The following is a 20322-nucleotide window of genomic DNA, read 5'->3' on the forward strand; positions in this document are numbered from 1 at the left end:
CCTCACTTTACTCTGAACACCACAAATTGGGAGTATGTCATTTCTCCAAAGGTTCTAAATGTTGAGTGACAAACATGGACATCCAAAACCTCAAATTCAGAAATGCCGCTGAATAATGTTGGATATAAATCTACCTGTGGGAGATTTTGCTACAGAAGTAATTGGGGACTTGGCCCTTTCCCCGCTGTAATGCAATCTCAGAGTTAAGTGCATGTATTGGCAGGAGGTTTTCCCCTGCAAAAAAAGATGTCTGTGCTGATTTTTTTGTTTTTGAGGTTTTAGATGTGCACGTTTTGGCACCTGACATTTAGAACTATCAGCAAAATGAAATGAATCCCCAAAATGCATCTCATTATGTAGATTAAGTATGTGTATACATATGTATTTATACACAGACACAGTTCACTCTGCCAACAAAATTAACTTTGGTGTTGTAATCGAACGTGCATTCATACAGCATATGCATTTTGCTTAAAGAGGTGAGGATGCCACTTCTGGGTGTGGGACTACGTGTAGGTTAAAAACATAGCAAGGGCTAGGTAAGGACAGATGTTATGCATACGTGTGGGTACGTGTGTTTACGTTTCTTATGTGGTGGCATGGCTAGGGATAGATTTTTTTCTAAAAATAATGTACAGGGTCAGGGCTACGGACAGGGTGAGCACATATTAAGGTAATGAGGGGGGAGACGTGCCAACTGCAACTATATACTTTACCTTGCAGAAACCCCTTTTCCTATTAATACTACTATTCACAATATATATTTTGGTAAAAGTTAAAACACACTGTAATGGGTAGCAAGTGAAATGCTTAACAGCATAAACTCTGGTGGTCTGCTCACAAAGCTTCATCACTTTTCTTTCATATGGCAAAGAGCTCAACTACAAAGAGAAAACTACTACTTCCTGGACAAAACACAACTATGATACACAAATGTTACCATGCCCAACAAAAAGTGTGAAACATCTGCAAATACTGACCACACCTGAAGATGTTTTGATACAGTGCAATAAACTAAGTTGAGTAAATGCTATTTCAAACTTATCCACTTTCTTTTGGATTACAGAATACTTATGTAATTCAAAGATCTCCTTGTAGTAAATGCTGTAAATCCCTTTTTACCTTTTTACTTGTAAAAGACTACAGCATTCTATTCTAAAACACAGCACAGTTTAAATAAAGAGGAGAAGTGAGGACCTATGAGAATCCTGCCTCTAGTTTGGAGTTAGCCATGTGAATACATCCATCACTACTGAAAATAAAAGCCAACATAATATCTTTAGACTATATCCAAGAATATGTGCATAAAAGCCATACCCTCTTGAGTTTCCACTTGTGTAGGCATCACTGTAGCTGTTGGAGTAGTAGTTGGTGTACTGACTGTAGCTGGAGTGACCATCGGACGAATACTTGCCCTTGGGGTTGGCTTGTTCCCTGCTATAGCTGCAGCAGTCACTTTACTTGGTGTAGCCACAAGTGGAGTTGGTTTGATGTTGGCTGTTGGAGGATCTGAAGTGGTTGTGCTGAGAAACAAAAATGTATTTGTGGTCACTGCAAACTGAAACCAGATCATTCCTTATTCTATGACAAGCAATAATTTTTTTCCCTATTCCTGAATTCACTCATTACTGCTGTCCTCTGGATGGCACCTCAACCCATATGGTCTCCAGGTACACAATATTAATTTTTTTCAGCATACAAGAGTTGGACGCTGATGGGGCTCAAGCTTGTAGCATGAGACTATCCACCCAAGACCTATTCTGGTAACTCAGAGTACTGGACGAATGCATCTATATGTCATTTAGTGACAAGTCCCTGAGCAAAGCCTCCACTTCTATTCTAGTTCTGGGTCTTGATCCTCTGGTCTATAGGAGATGGTGATCCTACAGGAAGAACCATCACCACCTCCACCACCAAAGGAAGGGCAATAGGTCAATGGATGCTTAAAAGTCCCACCTGGATCGCAGCCCTAATAAAACACCCTTATTACTAGTGCCACAGGTAGAAGCACTCCAGTAAGACTGGCTAAGGAGGTGACATACTTCTTATATTGACTCCAAAGATGGTCCTACTTATGGTCAAGTTCAGCTGAAATCACAGCAAGGGGCAACTCCCCCAAGCAATACAAGTCACCTTCTCTGCTAATGACTCCAATTTGATCAAATAAGTAGCCTGTGAATTCATTCTATGACCAATGGTTCTAAATATCTAAGCAGATAAGATCTTACACAAACTCTACTATAATATATAAAAAATATTCTGATCTAATGACAGAAAAGCACTTTTTTTTTTACAAAAAACTCCCAACCAAAATAGGATGAAATGTTATGTACAGTAACAGTAAGATCATCTCAGTCAGCAATCCTCAAAGTACATTTGTGTACACTTACCATAAATGTAGATGTTCGAGTGTATTCACTGTTGCAGTCATCACACTTGGGTTATCCGGCCAGGGGTAGCCCTCAGTCAGCCCGAATACCAGAGGTTTAGTATTTCTGCGTCGGCTGCTGTTGCTCCAGGACTGACGTCAGGTCAGTGGTATAAAATCAGACAGCTGACACCATTACATCAGTTTTTCTTGCTCCAACTGTCAGGAGCCCCCAAATAGGGAGCTAGGTTATGGTGGAAGAACACCACCAGTAGAAAGTAAATACAAAACGTTCTTGTAAGGAGAGAGGGAGAGAGAGAGAGAGAGAGAGAAGGGGGAAGGAGGGTGAGAAACCAGGACTGCAACAGTGAATACACTCGAACATCTACATTTATTGTAAGTGCACACAACTGTACTATGTTCTTCATGTTTCACTGTTGCAGTCATCACACTTGGGCTGATTCCCAAAGCTGAAGAAAAAGGTGGAGGCAGTCAGGAAGACAGGGGGCTGGCTAGGATTCCCTGTAAGACTGCAGTGGCAAAGCCTGCCCTGGATTTGGAGAAGAGAGGCAGGTTGTAATGCTTGGTGAAGGTATGAACAGAAGTCCATGTTGCAGCCCCCAGGATGTCCCTGGTGGGGATGCCTCTGAGAAAAGCTGCAGAGGTGAAGGTTGTTCTGGTGGAATGCGTCCTGACTCCCTTGAGGGGTGGTTTCCCACGCTGTTTGTAGCAGAAATGGATGCAGTGTGCTATCCATTTGAAGACTGTTTGGATATGTCCTTGCCCTCTGCCCCTGCTGCGAAGTTGACTAGCAATTGGTCAGTTTTTCTAAAAGATTTAGTCCTATCCAGATAGAATTTGAGCTGTCTGTGCACATCTAGAGAGCACATAATCCTTTCTCCCCTTGTTTTGTGGGTTAGGGAAAAAGATGAGGAAATTAATGGACTGGTTGAGAGCCACACTGGACACCACTTTGGGCATGATGGATGGGTTAGTCCTGAAAAAGACCCTATCAGCATGGAAAATGATGAAGGGCTCTACAACAATGAGTGCTTGTAGCTCTGAAACTCTTCTAGCTGAAGTGATGGCCAGAAGCAAAGCTGTTTTCCAAGAGAGAACTTTAAACTCTGCTGAAGCTGCAGGCTCAAAGGGAGGAAAGGGTGAGCTTTTCCAACACATAGTTAAGGTCCCAAGCTGTGCTAGGTGCTCTTCTGGGTGGCCTTAAGTTGTTAGCCCCTCTTAGGAACTGTTTAATGAGAGGGTGTGAGAAGAGAGGTGGCTCAGTGCTGTAATGAGCAGAGATGGCAGAGGCATGAATTTTAATAGAAGAGAAGGACAGACCCCTGTGCAGTAGGTTCATAGGTAGGTAACAAGGCTATCGGCCCAAGGGCCTAGTAAGCCTAACCAACAAGGTTCCCTGGCTTACGCCACCCAAGAAAGTTATTTTCCTGTGCCACTGTCGAGCAGACACACAGAAGTGATCCCCGGGGTATAATTCCTAATTCTCATCCACTCATCAAGATTTTTCTTGAACAGTGCTAATTAAGAACTTTGCTTGACATAGATGGTAACCTGTTCCAGAGTATGGGAAGCCTCTGGGACAGGAATCTATCCCTCCAGCATGTCCTGTTTATTGTGGTGACAAGGTTTAGGTCCCTAGAGCGTGTAGCTTGGAAGGAATGGGATTTCTTTAGGTGTAGCATGTCCAACAGCTCTGGGTTTGACATAGCTTTATATGTTAGGCAGAGATCACCTTGGAGTAGGAGATATGCTACGGAGTAAGGCTGGAGTTTTTTGAGGCAGTCAGTGTAGGGCATTTGTTTGATGCCAGTAATCCTCTTTGTGAGGTACTTCTGTGGCCTTTCCAGCTGCAGCAGATGTCTTGTGAGGTGCATTCCAAAAGGAGCGTTGTACTCTATAATGGGTCTAATGAGTGTCGAGTAGAGGGGAACAATGACCTCTTTTTTCCTGGATGAGAACCCTTTTATGATGAGATGTGCCATGTAGAAGGACTTCCTGACTACTGTGGCGATGTGACTATCAGAGGAGAGACTACTATACACCAGGGTCCCAAGGTCTCTTATTACGCATTTGGTGTTAAGTAGATTGCTGCCTATGTGGTAGTTCATGGGTACAGAGTTTTTACCAAAGGTGATGACACTGCACTTTTTGGCACTGAGCTTGAGGCCATGGCTCTGACACCAGGCATCTGTCTCAGCGAGGCCCTTCTGTAGGATGTCCACATCATTTTGGGACAAGACTATGGCTCCTAGTTTGCAGTCATCTGCAAACTTCATTAGCCAAAGGCCTTCTGTGTTGGCCTTTACTTCAGAGAAGTAGATACCAAACAGGAGAGGTCCCAGGACAGAACCCTGTGGTACTCCACTTGTCACTGCTTTGAGGTCAGATTTGGAGTCTGCAACTTTTACAGTGTGGGTTCTGTCATTGAGCCAGTTGGCAACCCATCTTGTGACGTAGGGATTTATACCTAGTTTAGGGAGTTTGGCTATAATTCCAGAATGGGGGATGGTGTCGACAGCCTTGGCGAGGTCAAGATAAGCTGTGTGAACCACCTTACCCTCATCTACGGATTTGGTGACTGCCTCAAAGAAGTTGATCAGGTTCAGGAGGCATGATGTGCCTTTCACAAACCCGAACTGGGTGAGATCCAGAGTTTGGAGGTTACCAATGTCTTTGCTTATGAGTTCCATGATGATACGTTCCATGGCCTTGCAGATCAGGCTCGTCAGGCATGAAGTTGGCTTTGGAGAATTTTTTTACTGTGGTTTCCTTAATGGGGGGGTAGGTGCAAGATGTGGACATCAAGGGTGATTAGCTTATGGTCGGATCGGACCAACGAAGAGTTGACTTCAGGTGTGGAACACCGGTCACTCATGTTGGTAATGACTAGGTCTAGGATATTGCTGCCCCTGGTGGGGGTGTGGATAAGCTGATCCAGGGCATTGGAGTTTACAAATTCCAGAAAGCTTTGAGCTAAGGAGTTAGTACACGAGTAGTTTTCCCAGTTAATGGTTGGGTAGTTGAAGTCGCCCATTATTAGGGTGATTGGTTGAACCTTAATATTTTCCAGTACATCAAGAAAAGAGGAGTGGGAATCCTGGGGCATGGTGGGGGATCTGCAGCAAACTACAATTTGGATTGCAGTTTTACCCAGAGTTAGTTGCACTTGGATAACCTCGGATGCATTATGCTGAGCAACTAGCCTGGAGGTGTGGATATCCTTAATGAATATGGACACACCTCCGCCTTTGGTGTTCCGGTCCAGGTTACATGTCCGAAAAGTGTGGTATGAGTTATAGCCTGGTAGTGCAGGGGTGCTCTCTGGAGCCTTGAACCAGGTATCTCAGTCACTGCACATATATCAATGTTCTCCATTTTAAGGAGTGCCTCGAGTGAGTGCATTTTGAGATTTAGACTTCTAGCATTGAGTAGCATTACCCTCAGTTTTTTCTTGCCTGTTCCTGTTATGGTGGTGAATTCTGCTATGTAATCCAGGATGAGAGGTAGGGAGGGCTGTGCTGTTTTGGCTCCCTTAGCCTGTATCCAGGTGCAAAACCTCTTCTACTTGTCAGCATAGGATTTTCTAGTGCTGGGGCGTCTGGCCTCACGTATAACAAACTAAAATGAAAAACCTGAAACACGACCAACCAATAATCCAACGACCAGGAGAAACAGGAACAGCCAAAACAAACTGGAGTTGCTTGCCAAAAGGTAAATAGTTTATTGAAACAAACGCTGACCTAGGTTTAGTCTCCGAAGTAAAAGACTTCATCGGAACAATTACACAAATAACCCACTCCCTTTTATTACAACCCACAATCTATTGAACAATTAACGTTAAACAATTAATCAATAAATAAATTTATAAATTTAAAGACACAGGCTTTAAAACAACCATTATTAAAATTCATTAAACAACTTTTCATTGAAAAGTTTCATTAAAAATTAGACTAAATAACACGACAATTTGAACATCTAAATAAACAAAACTTTATAAACACTTAACATTCAATTATTATTGCCCTACATTGTGTTTAAACTTCAACAATGGTGCTATACTAATATTTTCATTAATCCCTGGGAAGTTGGTTGCATCTAACCTTAACTGCCATTTCATTTCACAAAGATCCAAGTGCACATCCAAAATGCTACCTTGAAAATCCCTGTGAATTTGTTGCAGTACACAAAACTTAAATGTGTGCCCACTAAATTCCTTAGTATACCTAAAAAGGGCATTGGTGGTTCTATTGTGTTTGATGTCCAGAATATGCTCGCTCACCCTTTCCTTAAGAGTTCTACAAGTTTTCTCAAAAGTCTTTTACTTTGGAGATGAAACCTAGGTCAATGTTGGTTTCAATAAACTATTTACCTTTTGACAAGCAACTCCAGTTTGTTTTGGCTGTTCCTGCTTCTCCTGGTCATTGGATTATTGGTTGCTCACGTACAACATCCAGGACTTGTTTGCTTAGGCTGGCAGCTGGAGGAGAGGTCATTGAATAAGCCAGGCTGCCAGGTTCAGGGTCTGCAATTGTGGATGCATGAGTTCTCCATTCTTCAGGGTCAGAAGTGTTGGGATATGAGGTAGGTGCCATGGTGGCAGGGGGGACAGGCTGCGCAGCAATGGGTACCAGTTTGGGGCAATCAAGATTGCCCTTCGTTTTTCCTACCTTATTTTGAGCAGTACCCTTGAAATGAGTGGTAGAGGGGGAACTGCATAGATGGAGAGGTTTACCCATTGGAAGGAGAGACCATCCACTTTCCAGGCCTTGCTGTGAGGTACCCTGGTGCAGGAATTGCTGAGCTGATTGGAATGGGAGGCAAAGAGGTCCACATTTGGGGTGTCCCATTTCTGGGTTACAAGGTTGAAGGTTCTGTGGTCTAGCTGCCACTCGTGTGGGTCTAGCATGTTTCTGCTTAAGTTGTCTGCCAAAGAGTTTAGGGAGCCTGGCAGGAATTGTGCTAGCAGGTGTATTTGCATGGCTGAGGCAGTGTGCCAAAGGGTAATGGCGAGCTTGCAGAGGGAGGATAAGAGTGAGTCCCTCCATACTTGTTGATGTACCACATCACTGTGGTGTTGTCTGTTCTGATCACTAGAGGCGCCGGTGACAGTAAGGGTCTGAAAGCTGTCAGGGCGTGCTGAACAGCTAGCATTCTCTTTTTGGTTGATGTGCAGATGTATTTGATTTGGGCTCCAATGGCCCTGAATGCACATGATTTCCAGGTGTGCACCCCAGGCAAAGTCTGATGCATCTGTGGTGAGGGTCTGGGCAGCATGGGGTTGTGAGAACGGAAGTCTCTTATTGTGGTTGCATGCTGCTGCCCAGCAAAGAAAATCTTTCCTTAGAGAGGGTATCATAAGTATGATAGTTTCCAGGTCCTGAGTGTGTTGACACCAAAGGCTTTTTAGGTACCACTGCAGTTTCCTCATATGCGGTCTGGTATATGGAATGAGTAGAATGCAGGAGGTCATGAACCCTAGAGCTTGCAGGATTTTCCTTGCGGATAACTGGGTTCTGGTGGCTAGTTGAGAGAAGTAGCCTGTCAGGTATGCTTGTTTTTCTGGAGTAAGGAATGCCATCTGGGATACTGTGTCCAGGCCTGCTCCCAGGAATACAATTTTTTGTGTGGGGACTAGTTTTGATTTCTTTTCATTGACAGTATACCCCAGGGAGGTCAGTAGGTCCTTTACAAATGTCAGGTGCTGTAACAGCTTTTCCTGACTGCTTGAATCAGGAAAGCATCTAAGTAGGAGTAAATATGAACATTTATTTCTCTGCAAAAAGCAATGTCTGTAGCCAGGCATTTTGTGAAACCTCTGGGAGCAATGGATAAGCCAAAGGGAAGTGCAGAAAACTGAAAGTGCATAGATCCTCCCCTGAAATTTAGATATTTCCAGCAAGATTCCCTGACTGGGATGTGTAGGTAGGCCTCTTTCAGGTCTAGGGTGACTAACCAAGCATCCTTGGAAAGTAAAGGAAGAAGCTGCTGGAGGGTGAGCAGTTTGAATTTTGGTATCACCAAAAAGTTGTTGAGAATGGATAGATCGAGGATTGGGTGCCAGGTGCCCTCTTTCCTGGGTAGCAGGAAGAGTCTAGAATACAAGCCTTGGCCTATCTGGTCTGCAGGAACATGCTGTATTGCCCTCATGGAGAGCAGGGAATGGACTTGCTTTTTCGTCTCTGCCCACTGGGTTGACAGCGTGTGAAAATAAAATTTGTATCCCTGAGACACTATGTTGAGGACCCATCGGTCGTTGGTAGTAGAGGCCCAGTTGTTTGCATGGAAGGAGAGTTTTCCTCCTAGGGGCACAAGCAGGTGGGCAGAAGTAAGGGGTGGAGGTGTAAAGTTGTTGTGAGTTCTTACCATAAGGGGGTGGCTTAGCACTTCATGTTTTTGAAGAGGAGGAACTCCATTGCTTAGATCTCTGCATTCCCTGGGACTGCTGTCTGGGGGATCTGCTTCCCCCTGGGTCTTGGCTGAGCTGGCCTGGAGAGAGCTGGAAAGGACCAGTGCTTGGAGGGGCAATGCCTACTGAACCTCGGAGACTGGACCTGTAAAACGTCTGTCTGCATAGATTTAGCTTTTTCGTTCCATCTTTTTTAAGTCCTCTTCTGCCATGGTGCCAACCAAATTGTCTCTGTTCAATGGTGCGTCCAATAATTATTTTGATTTGATGTGGTCTGGTAAAGTCTGTTCCTTATGCCAAGCATGCCTTCTGAGGACAGAACCAGTGACTGCTGTGTTGCAAGATGCTTCTAGGGTGTCAAAGCCACATTGCAAGGTGTGCTTAGTAACTTGGCTTGTAGAATGCATAAGCTCTTGTAATTCTTTATTTTCTTCACAAGCAGGAAAGGAAGACATTTTTTGTTTGAGGAGTTCCATGATATGCTGCTATTTCAGCATGTGGAACAGACAAGAGTGTTCTAATAGCAAGAGTTGCAGATGTGTATACTTTTTTTACCCCATCTGCCTAAAGCGTGGGAATCCCTGTCTGAGGGGGTGGGATTCTTAGCTGAGGATGCTTTAATTCCTTTAGGTCCTTGGGAGATGACCTCTGGGTCAGAAGTAGGATTTTTGATCAGATATTTGAGAGTCGGGAACTCTGTACTACCAGTCAGGTTTCCTGGGAAAGTACAGTTGTGTACCTACCATAAATGTAGATGCTCGAGTGTATTCACTGTTGCAGTCATTACACTTGGGTTATCCTGCTGGCAGGCTACCCCGCAGTAGGCCTGAATTCCAAAGTCTTGGTCCGGCGTCAGTTGCTGTCACCTCTTCCCTGACGTCAGTGCGCCAGGGGTATAAAAAGATGCAGCAGACGCCATTTTCTTCAGTTTTTCTTGCTCCAGATGTCAGGTGCCCCCAAAAGGGTAGGCTAAAAAGCAATGCTAATAAAAGCATGTACTAAAATAAACAATACCTTCATCTACAAGAAAATACACCACATAGGTTATATAGAATAGAGAAGTACAGATAAGTCCCAGCAAAGAAAGGGGGATGGTGGGTGGGTAACCTGGACTGCAACAGTGAATACACTCGAACATCTACATTTATGGTAGGTACACAACTGTACTATGTTCATCGTGTTTCACTGCTGCAGTCATTTCACTTGGGTTGAATCCCAAAGCTGAGGTTGGGTGGCTGGGTCTAAATAGAATTAGGAGTGGCTATAAGGCCCTGCAAAAAGTACAGTTTTGTACCTACCATAAATGTAGATGTTCGAAGATCCACATTGCTGCAGTCCTTACACTTGGGTAGTCCGCTGTCCTCGGTCGGCCCGAATATCAAAGTATTAGGCTGACGTCGGTCAAGGCGCTTAAGACTGACATCAGAACGTCAGGGTACAAATGCGCATGACCGACGTCATATCCTCAGTCTTTTCTTGCCCAGATGTCAGAAGACCCTAAAAAGAAAGGTCAAAACCAAAAGACAGCAAAAAACAACCAACCACCCTTGCACTAAGCATATGTACAATATATACAATATCCACAATATTCACAACCCAAACCACACAACCTCTAACTACAGAGGGAAGGAGGGAGGTAAATTGGACTGCAGCAATGTGGATCTTGAACATCTACATTTATGGTAGGTACAAAACTGTACTATGTTCTTCATCTCACATTGCTGCAGTCCTTACACTTGGGTAGAATCCCAAAGCAGAGGTAAGGGAGGATGACAAACCTATAAAGCAGTAGGAGCTGCCAAAATGCCCTGTAAAATTGCAGTGGCAAAACCAGCCCTAGATTTAGAGTAAAGTGGAAGGTGGTAATGCTTAGAGAAAGTATGCACTGAACTCCAAGTAGCTGCCTCCAAAATATCTTTAGTTGCTACCCCCCTTAAAAAAGCTGTAGAAGTGGTAGTAGCCCTAGTGGAATGAGGCCTAATCCCAGCTGGAATCTCCTTACCATGATGGGAATAACAGAAAGCAATACAAAACCCAATCCACTTAGAAATAGTTTGTTTTGACACAGGCTTGCCCTGAGAACCCAAAGCAAATGAAACAAATAACTGCTGAGACTGCCTGAACCCTTTAGTTCTGCTCAAATAATATCGCAACTGCCTGTGTATATCCAAAGTGTGCAAAATCTTTTCCCCTTTATTTTGGGGGTTTGCATAAAAAGTAGGCAAATGAATAGTTTGGTTTAAAGCCACACTAGAAACCACATTAGGCATAAAGGAAGGATTAGTACGCAAAGATACCCTGTCCTTATGGAAAATTAAGAAAGGCTCAACTGCCATAAGGGCCTGTAATTCAGAAACCCTTCTCGCAGAGGTAATGGCCAACAAAAAAGCAGTCTTCCATGATAAATATTTCAACTCGGCAGTAGCTGCAGGCTCAAAAGGTTGTAGAGTGAGTTTCTCCAACACAAAATTGAGATCCCAAGCAGGAGTAGGAGCTCACGTGGGGGTCTTATATTCTTTGCCCCTCTAAGGAATTGCTTAAACAAAGGATGAGAAAACAACGGTGGGTCACAGTCATAATGAGCAGAAATTGCTGCAGCATGAACCTTAATAGAAGAGAAGGACAAACCCTTGTCCAGTAACTCAGTAAGATATTGAAGAGCCACACTTAAATCAGGCTTAGAAACATCAAATTCCTTTGCTGTACTCCAAAATAAAAATCTCTTCCATTTATCTGCGTACACTTTCCTTGTACTAGGCCTTCTGGCCTCCAAAATAACATTCAAAACTTGCTGTGGAAGCTGAGACCCTCCAGGGTTTAAAACAGAATATGCCAGGCTGTTAGATGTAGAGAGTGAAGTTTGACATTGAGTAAATGACTGTTCTCCTGAGACAGCAGGTGTGGAATCGAAGGTAAAGGCCATGGAGGCTCCCGTACCAGACTTCTCAGTAATGGGTACCAGTGCTGTCGAGGCCAATCTGGAGCTATTAAAATCATCTTTGGCTTGTCCTGTCTGACCTTCAGGAGTACCTTTGGGAGGAGAGGCAGAGGTGGAAAGGCATACACATGAAGATTTCTCCACTTGAATGAAAGAGCATCCACTTTCCAAGCTGTGGGATGAAACCTTTTTGTGCAAAACTTTGGCAGCTGGTAGTTCAGTGGAGAAGCGAACAGATCTATGTCTGGAGTTCCCCATAACACTGTCAATTTCTGAAATACATGAGGATCCAATTTCCACTCGTGGGGATCCATAATTTGTCTGCTCAACACATCTGCTAAGGAGTTCTGTGCTCCCGGCAGAAACCTTGCCTGAAGATTCAGCTGTAAACTGAGAGCAGTCTCCCACAAAATCATTGCTTGTCTGCATAGAGGATAAGAATGCGTTCCCCTTGCTTGTTGATGTACCACATGACAGTTGTGTTGTCTGTTAGAACCAACACCTGCCCTGGAAGGAGTAAATCCTTGAAAGCTATTAATGCAAATTGGACTGCTAACATCTCCTTCAAGTTGATATGTAGATGTTGAAGTCTGGCAGGCCACGTGTCTTGTATCCACTTTCCATTTAGATGAGCTCCCCAAGCTTTGTCTGAGGCATCTGTCGTTAGAATCTGACTCGCCTCTGGTCGGGTCACAGAGAGTCCCTTGTTTAGGTGACATTCCTGAGCCCACCACAAAAACTCCTTTTGAATGCAAGGTATTATTTGAATGACAGTGTCCATATCTTGGCAGTGCTGTGTCCATACATTTTTGAGATACCATTGTAGCTTCCTCATATGCAGTTTGGCATTGGGAAGCACCAAGATGCCATGAACCCCAAGGCTTGAAGGACTGTCCTTGCAGTCAGCCTGGACTGATGAGACAACTGATGGAAGTTAAGAGAAAGATTCTTTTGTTTGTCCGGGGTCAAAAAGGCCATCTCACACCCAGAAAGCACATGTCCTGAGAGGGTACTAGACTGGACTTTATTTCGTTCACAGAATACCCCAGGCATCTTAGCACTGCTATCACATACTGTAAATGATGAAGAAGTTCGTCCTTTTCTTGGGCCAGAATCAGGCAGTCGTCCAAATAAGGATAGATCTGAATTCCTTTTAGCCTGAAGAAAGCTATCACTGGAGCCAGAACTTTCGTGAACACTCTGGGCGCAGTAGATAAGCCAAAGGGCAATGCAGAGAACTGATAATGAGAAGTCCCAGCCCGAAAGCGCAGATACTTCCTGCAACTGAGCCTGATAGGAACATGAAGGTAAGCCTCCTTGAGATCCAGAGTCACCATCCAGTGATCTTTGCCCAGCAGAGGCAAAAGCTGTTGTAACGTCAACATTTTGAACTTGGGAATGTCCAGATATGTGTTGAGGATAGATAAATCCAAAATTGGTCTCCACGTGTTCCCCTTCTTTGGTACTAGGAACAGGCGAGAATAAAATCCTAGGCCCACTTCTGGTAGAGGGACCGGTTGTATGGCCCCTATGAGAAGTAGCAGAGAAATTTGTTTGTGAGCCTCTAGTCTTTGCTGAGGAGGAACGTCTGGCATGCCTTTGAAAGGAGGCAAGGTATGGAAATAAAACTTGTAACCTTGGTGTATGATATCCAATACCCATCTGTCTTGAGTAATCAAATTCCAATTTTCCTTGAAGAGTGCCAACCTTCCTCCCAAAGGTGCTGCCAGGCGAGAAGGATCTGGCAGCTGAAAAGGTAGGTCATTGGGCCTGTTTACGAAAGGACTGGCCCCTGCCCTCACCCAAACACTGTGCAGGTGAACTCCCCGTTCTAGGTCTGAAGGAACTCTGAGGCCTGCCCCTACCACGTCTAGACCTACCCCTAGACTGAGAATCATAAGAAGGATACGTCCACCCCTTAGCAGGCCAATTCCTACTAAACTTCGGAGGCTGAACTTGCAAAAAATCTTTAACAGCCTGCATAGACTTAGCCTTGTCCTCCATTTTCTTCAAGACTGACTCCACAGGTGGACCAAACAACACATCAGACTGTAAAGGAGCATCCAAAATCCTTGTCTTAACATAGTCAGATAAATTCTGATCCCTCAGCCAGGCGTGCCTGCGAAGAACTGAGCCAGTGGCAGCCACCCTAGACGAGGCCTGTACAGCATCAAAACCACATTGTAAAGAATGCTTACCCACTTGTTCCGAGACATGCACCAAATCTTGTAATTCTTTACACTCAATACCTTCCGCCAGAGCATCTACCTTAGACTTCAACTGAGAAAGAAGATAGTTTTGATATTTCAACATGTGAAACTGGCAATTCAAAGCCCTCATAGCTAAGGTGGAAGAAGTATAGACTTTCTTTCCCCATCTATCCAAAGCTCTGGCCTCTTTATCTGGAGGAACCGGATTTTTTACAACAGAGGCCTTGACACCCTTAGGTCCCTGACTGACAGTTTCTGGGTCCGCCCTAGGACTCTTATAAAGATATTTATGAGCCTCAGGCACCCTGTAATACCTATCCGGTTTAACAGGAGCAGGAGGCAAAGAATCAGGATTAAGTGAAGCCTCTGCAAACACATCCTCCACAACATCCAGAACAAGAGGTATAGCCAAAGGCCTATGCTGGGGTAAAAGCAAAAACTCCCTGAGCCTTTTCCTGGAATCAGAGAAGTCCTGACCTTCCCACTTAAAATGTTCCCTCATGGAATGAAGAGTCTCTGAAAAAGAAAAATCCTCTGGAGGAGAAGCAGAAGGAGTAGAATCATCTGCATCAGAATCAGAATAAGGAGAGTACTCCTGCAAGTCTTCAGCCGAAGACTCTGACATATCCGAAGCCTGCTCAACATTCCCCAACTCTGGTTCCACCCTAGGCCTCTTATCAGGAGGGGGCAAAGAACCTCTAATCAAAGTTATTAAATCTTCTGCCATTTTAAGCATGTGCTACTTGGGCACAGATCCTGAAGAACTAGGAGTGACACCAACAGAAGCTAAACCTGGCCTGCCTCTGGAAGAAGCCTTGGAAACAGAAGGAGAGGGCCTAACCACCCTAGGAAGGGAGGGGAGTACAGTAACCTGAGAAGCCCCTTCAGCCTGACCTGCCTCCTGAGAGGCCACATCCTGCAATATTAAAGTCTCCCCCTGGGACTCCAGAGAAACCTCCGGTGGAACCACCGGTTCCACTGACGCCTCTAAAGAACCGGCGTCCGGTACAGATGACTCTTCTTGCCTGGGTTTGGCTGCTTTGTCTTTGCGCTTCTTCGACGAAGCGGGCGTCGGAGCATCCGACGGCATATTATAATTGCACCGCTTCCCGAAGACCAACCTGGCACAATCTAACCTTCGCTTAATAGTGCGCTTATTAAACCTAGCACAAAAGCGACACCCAACAACGTCGTGCTCAGGCCCCAAACAAGGAATACACAAAGTATGGTAATCTCTATGCGGTATTTGCTTCCCACAAGAAATACAGTTATTTACTTTTTCTGACATCCGGTAAACCACTGAGGCAAGAAAAAACTAAAATATTCCCCAACGGGGTACTTAGCCAACTTTGACTTGGTCTGAAACTCAATTGAAAATTTCAGTACGCGAACGGCACTTGCAACGCTGCTTCTGCATCGGACCATGCGGCAAAAAAGACTGAGGATATGACGTCGGTCATGCGCATTTGTACCCTGACGTTCTGATGTCAGTCTTAAGCGCCTTGACCGACGTCAGCCTAATACTTTGATATTCGGGCCGACCGAGGACAGCGGACTACCCAAGTGTAAGGACTGCAGCAATGTGAGATGAAGAACATCTGCAGTGGCAAATCCTGCTCTGGATTTAGAGTAAAGAGGCAAGTGGTAGTGCTTAGTAAAAGTGTGCACTGAAGTCTAAGTTGCCGCCTCCAAAATATCCTTGGTTGGTACTCCTCTGAGGAAGGCTGCTGAGGTGGCTACTGCCCTGGTAGAATGTGGTCTAATGCCCTTAGGCACTGATTTACCATGTTGTGAATATCAGAAACGAATGCAGTGTCCTATCCATTTTGAAATAGTCTGCTTTGAGATAGCCTTTCCTTGTGCTCCTGCAGCATATGCCACACCAGAAGCATACCCCTCATTGGTAAGATCAGACCATAAATTAATTTCACTGGATATCAAAAACCCGACCCCACCCCCAGCCCAGAAAACCACAGTGAAAAACTTCTCAAAAGCGAACTTCACACTTCTCAAAACCGAGGTGGAATCCTTCAAGGCCCCCAGGCCAGTGGAAACTACGGCCCAAACCACAGAATCCTATATAAATGCATTCTATGGACACATCCAGGAATGCATGGATCATGCTATCCCAAACAAAACCAAGACCCAATCGTCCAAAGGCAGGTGTCCAGTCTGGTGGACCCCAGCCATAAATAAGTTGTACAAGAGAAGGAGGAAGCTACTACATGATGGAGCAAAATCCCTAAAAGGGAAGGCATCTCTGATCAGTACTAGCAAAAAATTACGATCCCTTATAAAATCCTCCAAGGCCAACTTCGAGAGAAAAATTGCACAGGACACTAAAGACAATCACAAGGCTTTCTTTAGCTATGTTAGGAACCTGGGATGCAACTCCCAGATATGCTCAGAGTTGATTCTACACGACAACAAATACACTGAACCCACAGACATTGCCAACATCCTGGCATACAGGTTCAGTGCAAACGTCTCCCCTCCTTCCCCCCCAAAAGAGAAAATATCTATCCCAGCATGCAGCCTCCCTAACATCTCAGATGCTCAGGTGAAAGCCGCCCTCTCCAAAGCAAAAAACACTGCTTCAATGGGACCAGACGGAGTCCCGGGTTGCATCCTACATGAACTCCAAGAAGAACTAAACCCTCACGTAAAACTGCTGTACAATCTCAGCCTCACTATAGGATATGTACCCAAAGAATGGCATACAGCAACAGTGGTCCCACTCCACAAAGGTGGTGCTTCAACGGACCCTGGTAACTATCGCCCCATAAGCCTGACTAGCCTTATCTGCAAGGCCATGGAGAGGATCATCATGGTACTCAAAGACATTGGGGACCTACAGACACTAGATCCTACCCAATTCGGCTTTGTCAAGGGCAGATCCTGCCTCTTGAACCTGGTCGACTTTTTCGAAACAGTCACCAAGGCCATAGATGAAGGGAAGGTAGTCCACACAGCCTATCTGGACCTCGCAAAGGCATCTGACACAATACCCACTCGGGCATCATAGATAAGCTATCCAGCTTAAATATAAACCCCTATGTCACAAAATGGGTTGCAAACTGGCTCAAAGACAGAACCCACAGAGTCAGAATTGCTGGAGCCATGTCAGACGTGAAACCGGTTACAAGTGGTGTCCCACAAGGCTCTGTTCTGGGACCTCTCTTGTTTGGCATATACTTTTCCGAGGTACAGGCCAACACGGGAGGACTATGGCTGACCAAGTTCGCAGATGACTGCAAACTCAGCGCCATAATTGAGTCTCCAGCTGACATGAACATCCTCCAAATAGGTCTCACAGAGACAGATAACTGGTGCCAGAGCCATGGCCTAAAGCTAAATGTATAGTCATACCCTTTGGCAAAAACAGTGCCCACAAATTACCACATAGGTAGTAACCCATTAAGTACGGAAGAAGTAACTAGGGACCTGGGGACCCAAGTTGATAGCAATCTCTCCTTCGACAACCACATTGCCAAAGTGGTTAGAAAGACCTTCTACATAGACCACCTTATCACGAAAGGATTCACATCTAGATCAAGTGAGGTAATAGTGCCCCTTTATTCATCCCTCATCAGGCCCATCATAGAATACAATGCTCCTTTTGGGATGTACCTTACCCGACACCTGCAGCAACTAGAAAGATCCCAAAAGTACCTCACAGAGGATCAAGGGACTCCAACAGATCCCATATGCTGCCCGGTTAAAAAAAACTCCAGCTCTACTCAGTTGCATACCACCTACTTCGTGGCGATCTATGCCTGACATACAAAGCTATGTCCAACCCAGAATTAATGGACATGGTCCACCTCAGAAAATCTAAATCCCTCAAAACCACGTGCTCGAGGGACTTGAACCTCAGCACAGAAATAAATAGAACATGCTGGAGGGACAGATTCATAATCCAGAGGTTCCCTTCGTTCTGGAATAGAATCCCAGTCCATGTTAGGCAGAGCACCTCACTGACTCTCCAAGAGGAATCTTGATGAGTGGATGGGAGATCGTAGGTTTACCCCGGGGATTACTTCTGTGTCACTACTAGACAGAGGCACAGAAAACTCAAATCAAAGGGTGGAGAAAGCCAAACACACTCGGGCTAGGCTTATAAATGCCACAGGGCAGATAGCCTAGTATGAACCTATAAAAGTTGTTCAGTCTTTCTGAAAGCTTTAATTTTGTCCAAGTAGAAGCGTAGCTGTCTGTGTATGTCCAAAGAATGCAGAAGTCTCTCCCCTTTATTCTGCGGGTTTGGGTAAAAAGTAGGCAAATGAATGGTTTGGTTAAGAGCCACACTTGGCACTACCTTAGGCATAAATGTTGGGTTTGTCCTTAGAGAAACCCTGTCCGGATGGAAGATAAAAGGTTCACAGCCATTAATGCCTGTAACTCTGAGACTCTTCTTGCTGAAGTTATTGCTAGGAGCAGAACTGTTTTCCATGATAAGAATTTTATCTCAGCTGTATTGGCTGGCTCAAAAGGAGGCAGTGTGAGTTTTTCCAAGACAAAATTGAGGTCCCATGCAGGTATTGGTGCTCTCCTTGGAGGTCTTATGTTTTTGGCCCCCCTGAGGAACTGCCTAAGCAATGGATATGAAAAAATAGGCGGGTCTGTATTGTAATGAGCTGCAATGGCAGAGGCATGGATCTTAATTGATGAGAAGGATTTTGCCCAGCATCTCAGTTAGATATTGTAAAATCTGAGGAATATTTGGAATAAGCGTATCAATTCCTTGTGCCTGGTTCCAAGCACAGAATCTCTTCCATTTTTCTGCATAAGATTTTCTGGTGCTGGGCCTCCTGGCCTCCAAAATGACATCCATAACCGCTTTAGAGAGAGGTGTATTCTGAATGGTTACAGTATCCGCCATGCAGCTAGATTTAGAGTTCTGAGTTGGCTGTGCAGGATCTGATTGTTTTGTTGGGTCAGTAAATGAGGAATTTGAGGCAATGTCCAGGCTGAGCCTTGGGACAAGCTCCTTAGGACTGGGTGCCAGTGTTGGCGTGGCCACTCCGGGGCAATCAGAATTATATGTGGCTTCTTGTCTGACCTTTAGGAGTACCTTGGGGAGGAGAAGCAGTGGAGGAAAGGCATATACTGTAAGGTTGTTCCAGCTGAATGACAGAGCATCCACTTTCCATGCTTGTTTGTGATGGGTCCTTGTGCAGAATCTCTGAAGTTGGCAGTTGTGAGGGGAGGCAAAAAAATCTATGTCTGGGCATCCCCATTTTCTTGTTATCATGCTGAAGATGTGTGGATCTAGTTTCCACTCGTCAGGGTCCATGAGGTTTCTGCTTAGTTCGTCTGCCAGAGCATTTGTTTTTCCTGACAGGAATTGTGCTTGCAGATGCACTTGGTAAGTCAATGCTGTGTTCCACAAAATCATGGCTCGTCTGCAGAGGGGGTAGGAATGTGTGCCCCCCTGCTTGTTTATGTACCACATGACTGTGGTGTTGTCCGCCTTTATCAGCAGTTGTCCTGGATGAAGTAGGTCCTTGAAGGCTGTCAGGGCATTTTGTACAGCTAGCATCTCTTTTTGATTGATGTGTAGATTTCTTTGGCTTGGGGGCCATGTGCCCCAAATACATTTTCCTGCCATGTGGGCCCCCCCAGGCATAATCTGATGCATCTGTTGTTAGTGTTTGCCTGGCTGTGGGGTAAAGTGAATGGCTGTCCCTTGTTGTGGTGACAGGCCTGTGCCCACCATCAAAACTCCTGTTGAGCGCAGGGAATGAATGAAATTAATGATTCCAGGCTGTGGCAATGTTGAGTCCAAACACTTTTTAGGTACCATTGTAGTTTCCTCATATGCAGTCTTGCATATGGAATTAGCAGAATGCAAGATGCCATGTAGCCCAGAGCCTGCAGAATTTTTCTTGCAGATACCTGGGTCCTTGTCGCCATGTTTTCAAAGTAAGAAGTCAGTTGCCTTTGTTTGTCTGGCGTGAGATGAGCCATCTGGGCAGTTGTATTTAAGCTTGCACCCAGGAATATTATCTCGAGAGGGTACTAGTTTTGATTTCTTTTCGTTTACTGTGTACCCTAGGCAAATTAGTAAACTTTTTACAAACGCCAAATGCTTTAGTAGAATGTCTTTGGCCTCTGCTTGAATAAGGCAGTCGTCCAAGTAGGGATATATTTGAATTCCTCTGTCTGCAAAATGCAATTACTGGTGCCAGGCATTTTGTGAAGACCCTGGGCGCAGTAGATAAGCCAAAGGGCAGTGCAGAGAATTGGTAGTGCATTGAGCCAACTATGAATCTGAGGTATCTTCTGCAAGATTGTCTGATTGGGACATGCAGGTATGCCTCTGAGGTCCAAAGTTACAAGCCAAGCCTTTTTGCCCAGCATGGGCAGAACCTGCAGC

At 44.9% G+C, this 20322-nt stretch overlaps 1 protein-coding gene across 1 annotated transcript in view; it reads right to left on the reverse strand.

The window, feature by feature from the left end:
• The window catches only part of TPR (translocated promoter region, nuclear basket protein), a gene marked incomplete in the record, with an annotated part of 1837142 nt that overhangs the window by 696326 nt on the left and 1120494 nt on the right, over positions 1–20322 (reverse strand). Inside the window, 1 exon segment of the mRNA XM_044085316.1 lies at positions 1318–1523. Within this exon segment, the coding sequence (XP_043941251.1) occupies positions 1318–1523 (206 nt within the window).

Source organism: Protopterus annectens, chromosome 10.part0 (assembly GCF_019279795.1).
Source record: "Protopterus annectens isolate FY-2018-M chromosome 10.part0, PAN1.0, whole genome shotgun sequence".
Taxonomy (NCBI): domain Eukaryota; kingdom Metazoa; phylum Chordata; order Ceratodontiformes; family Protopteridae; genus Protopterus; species Protopterus annectens.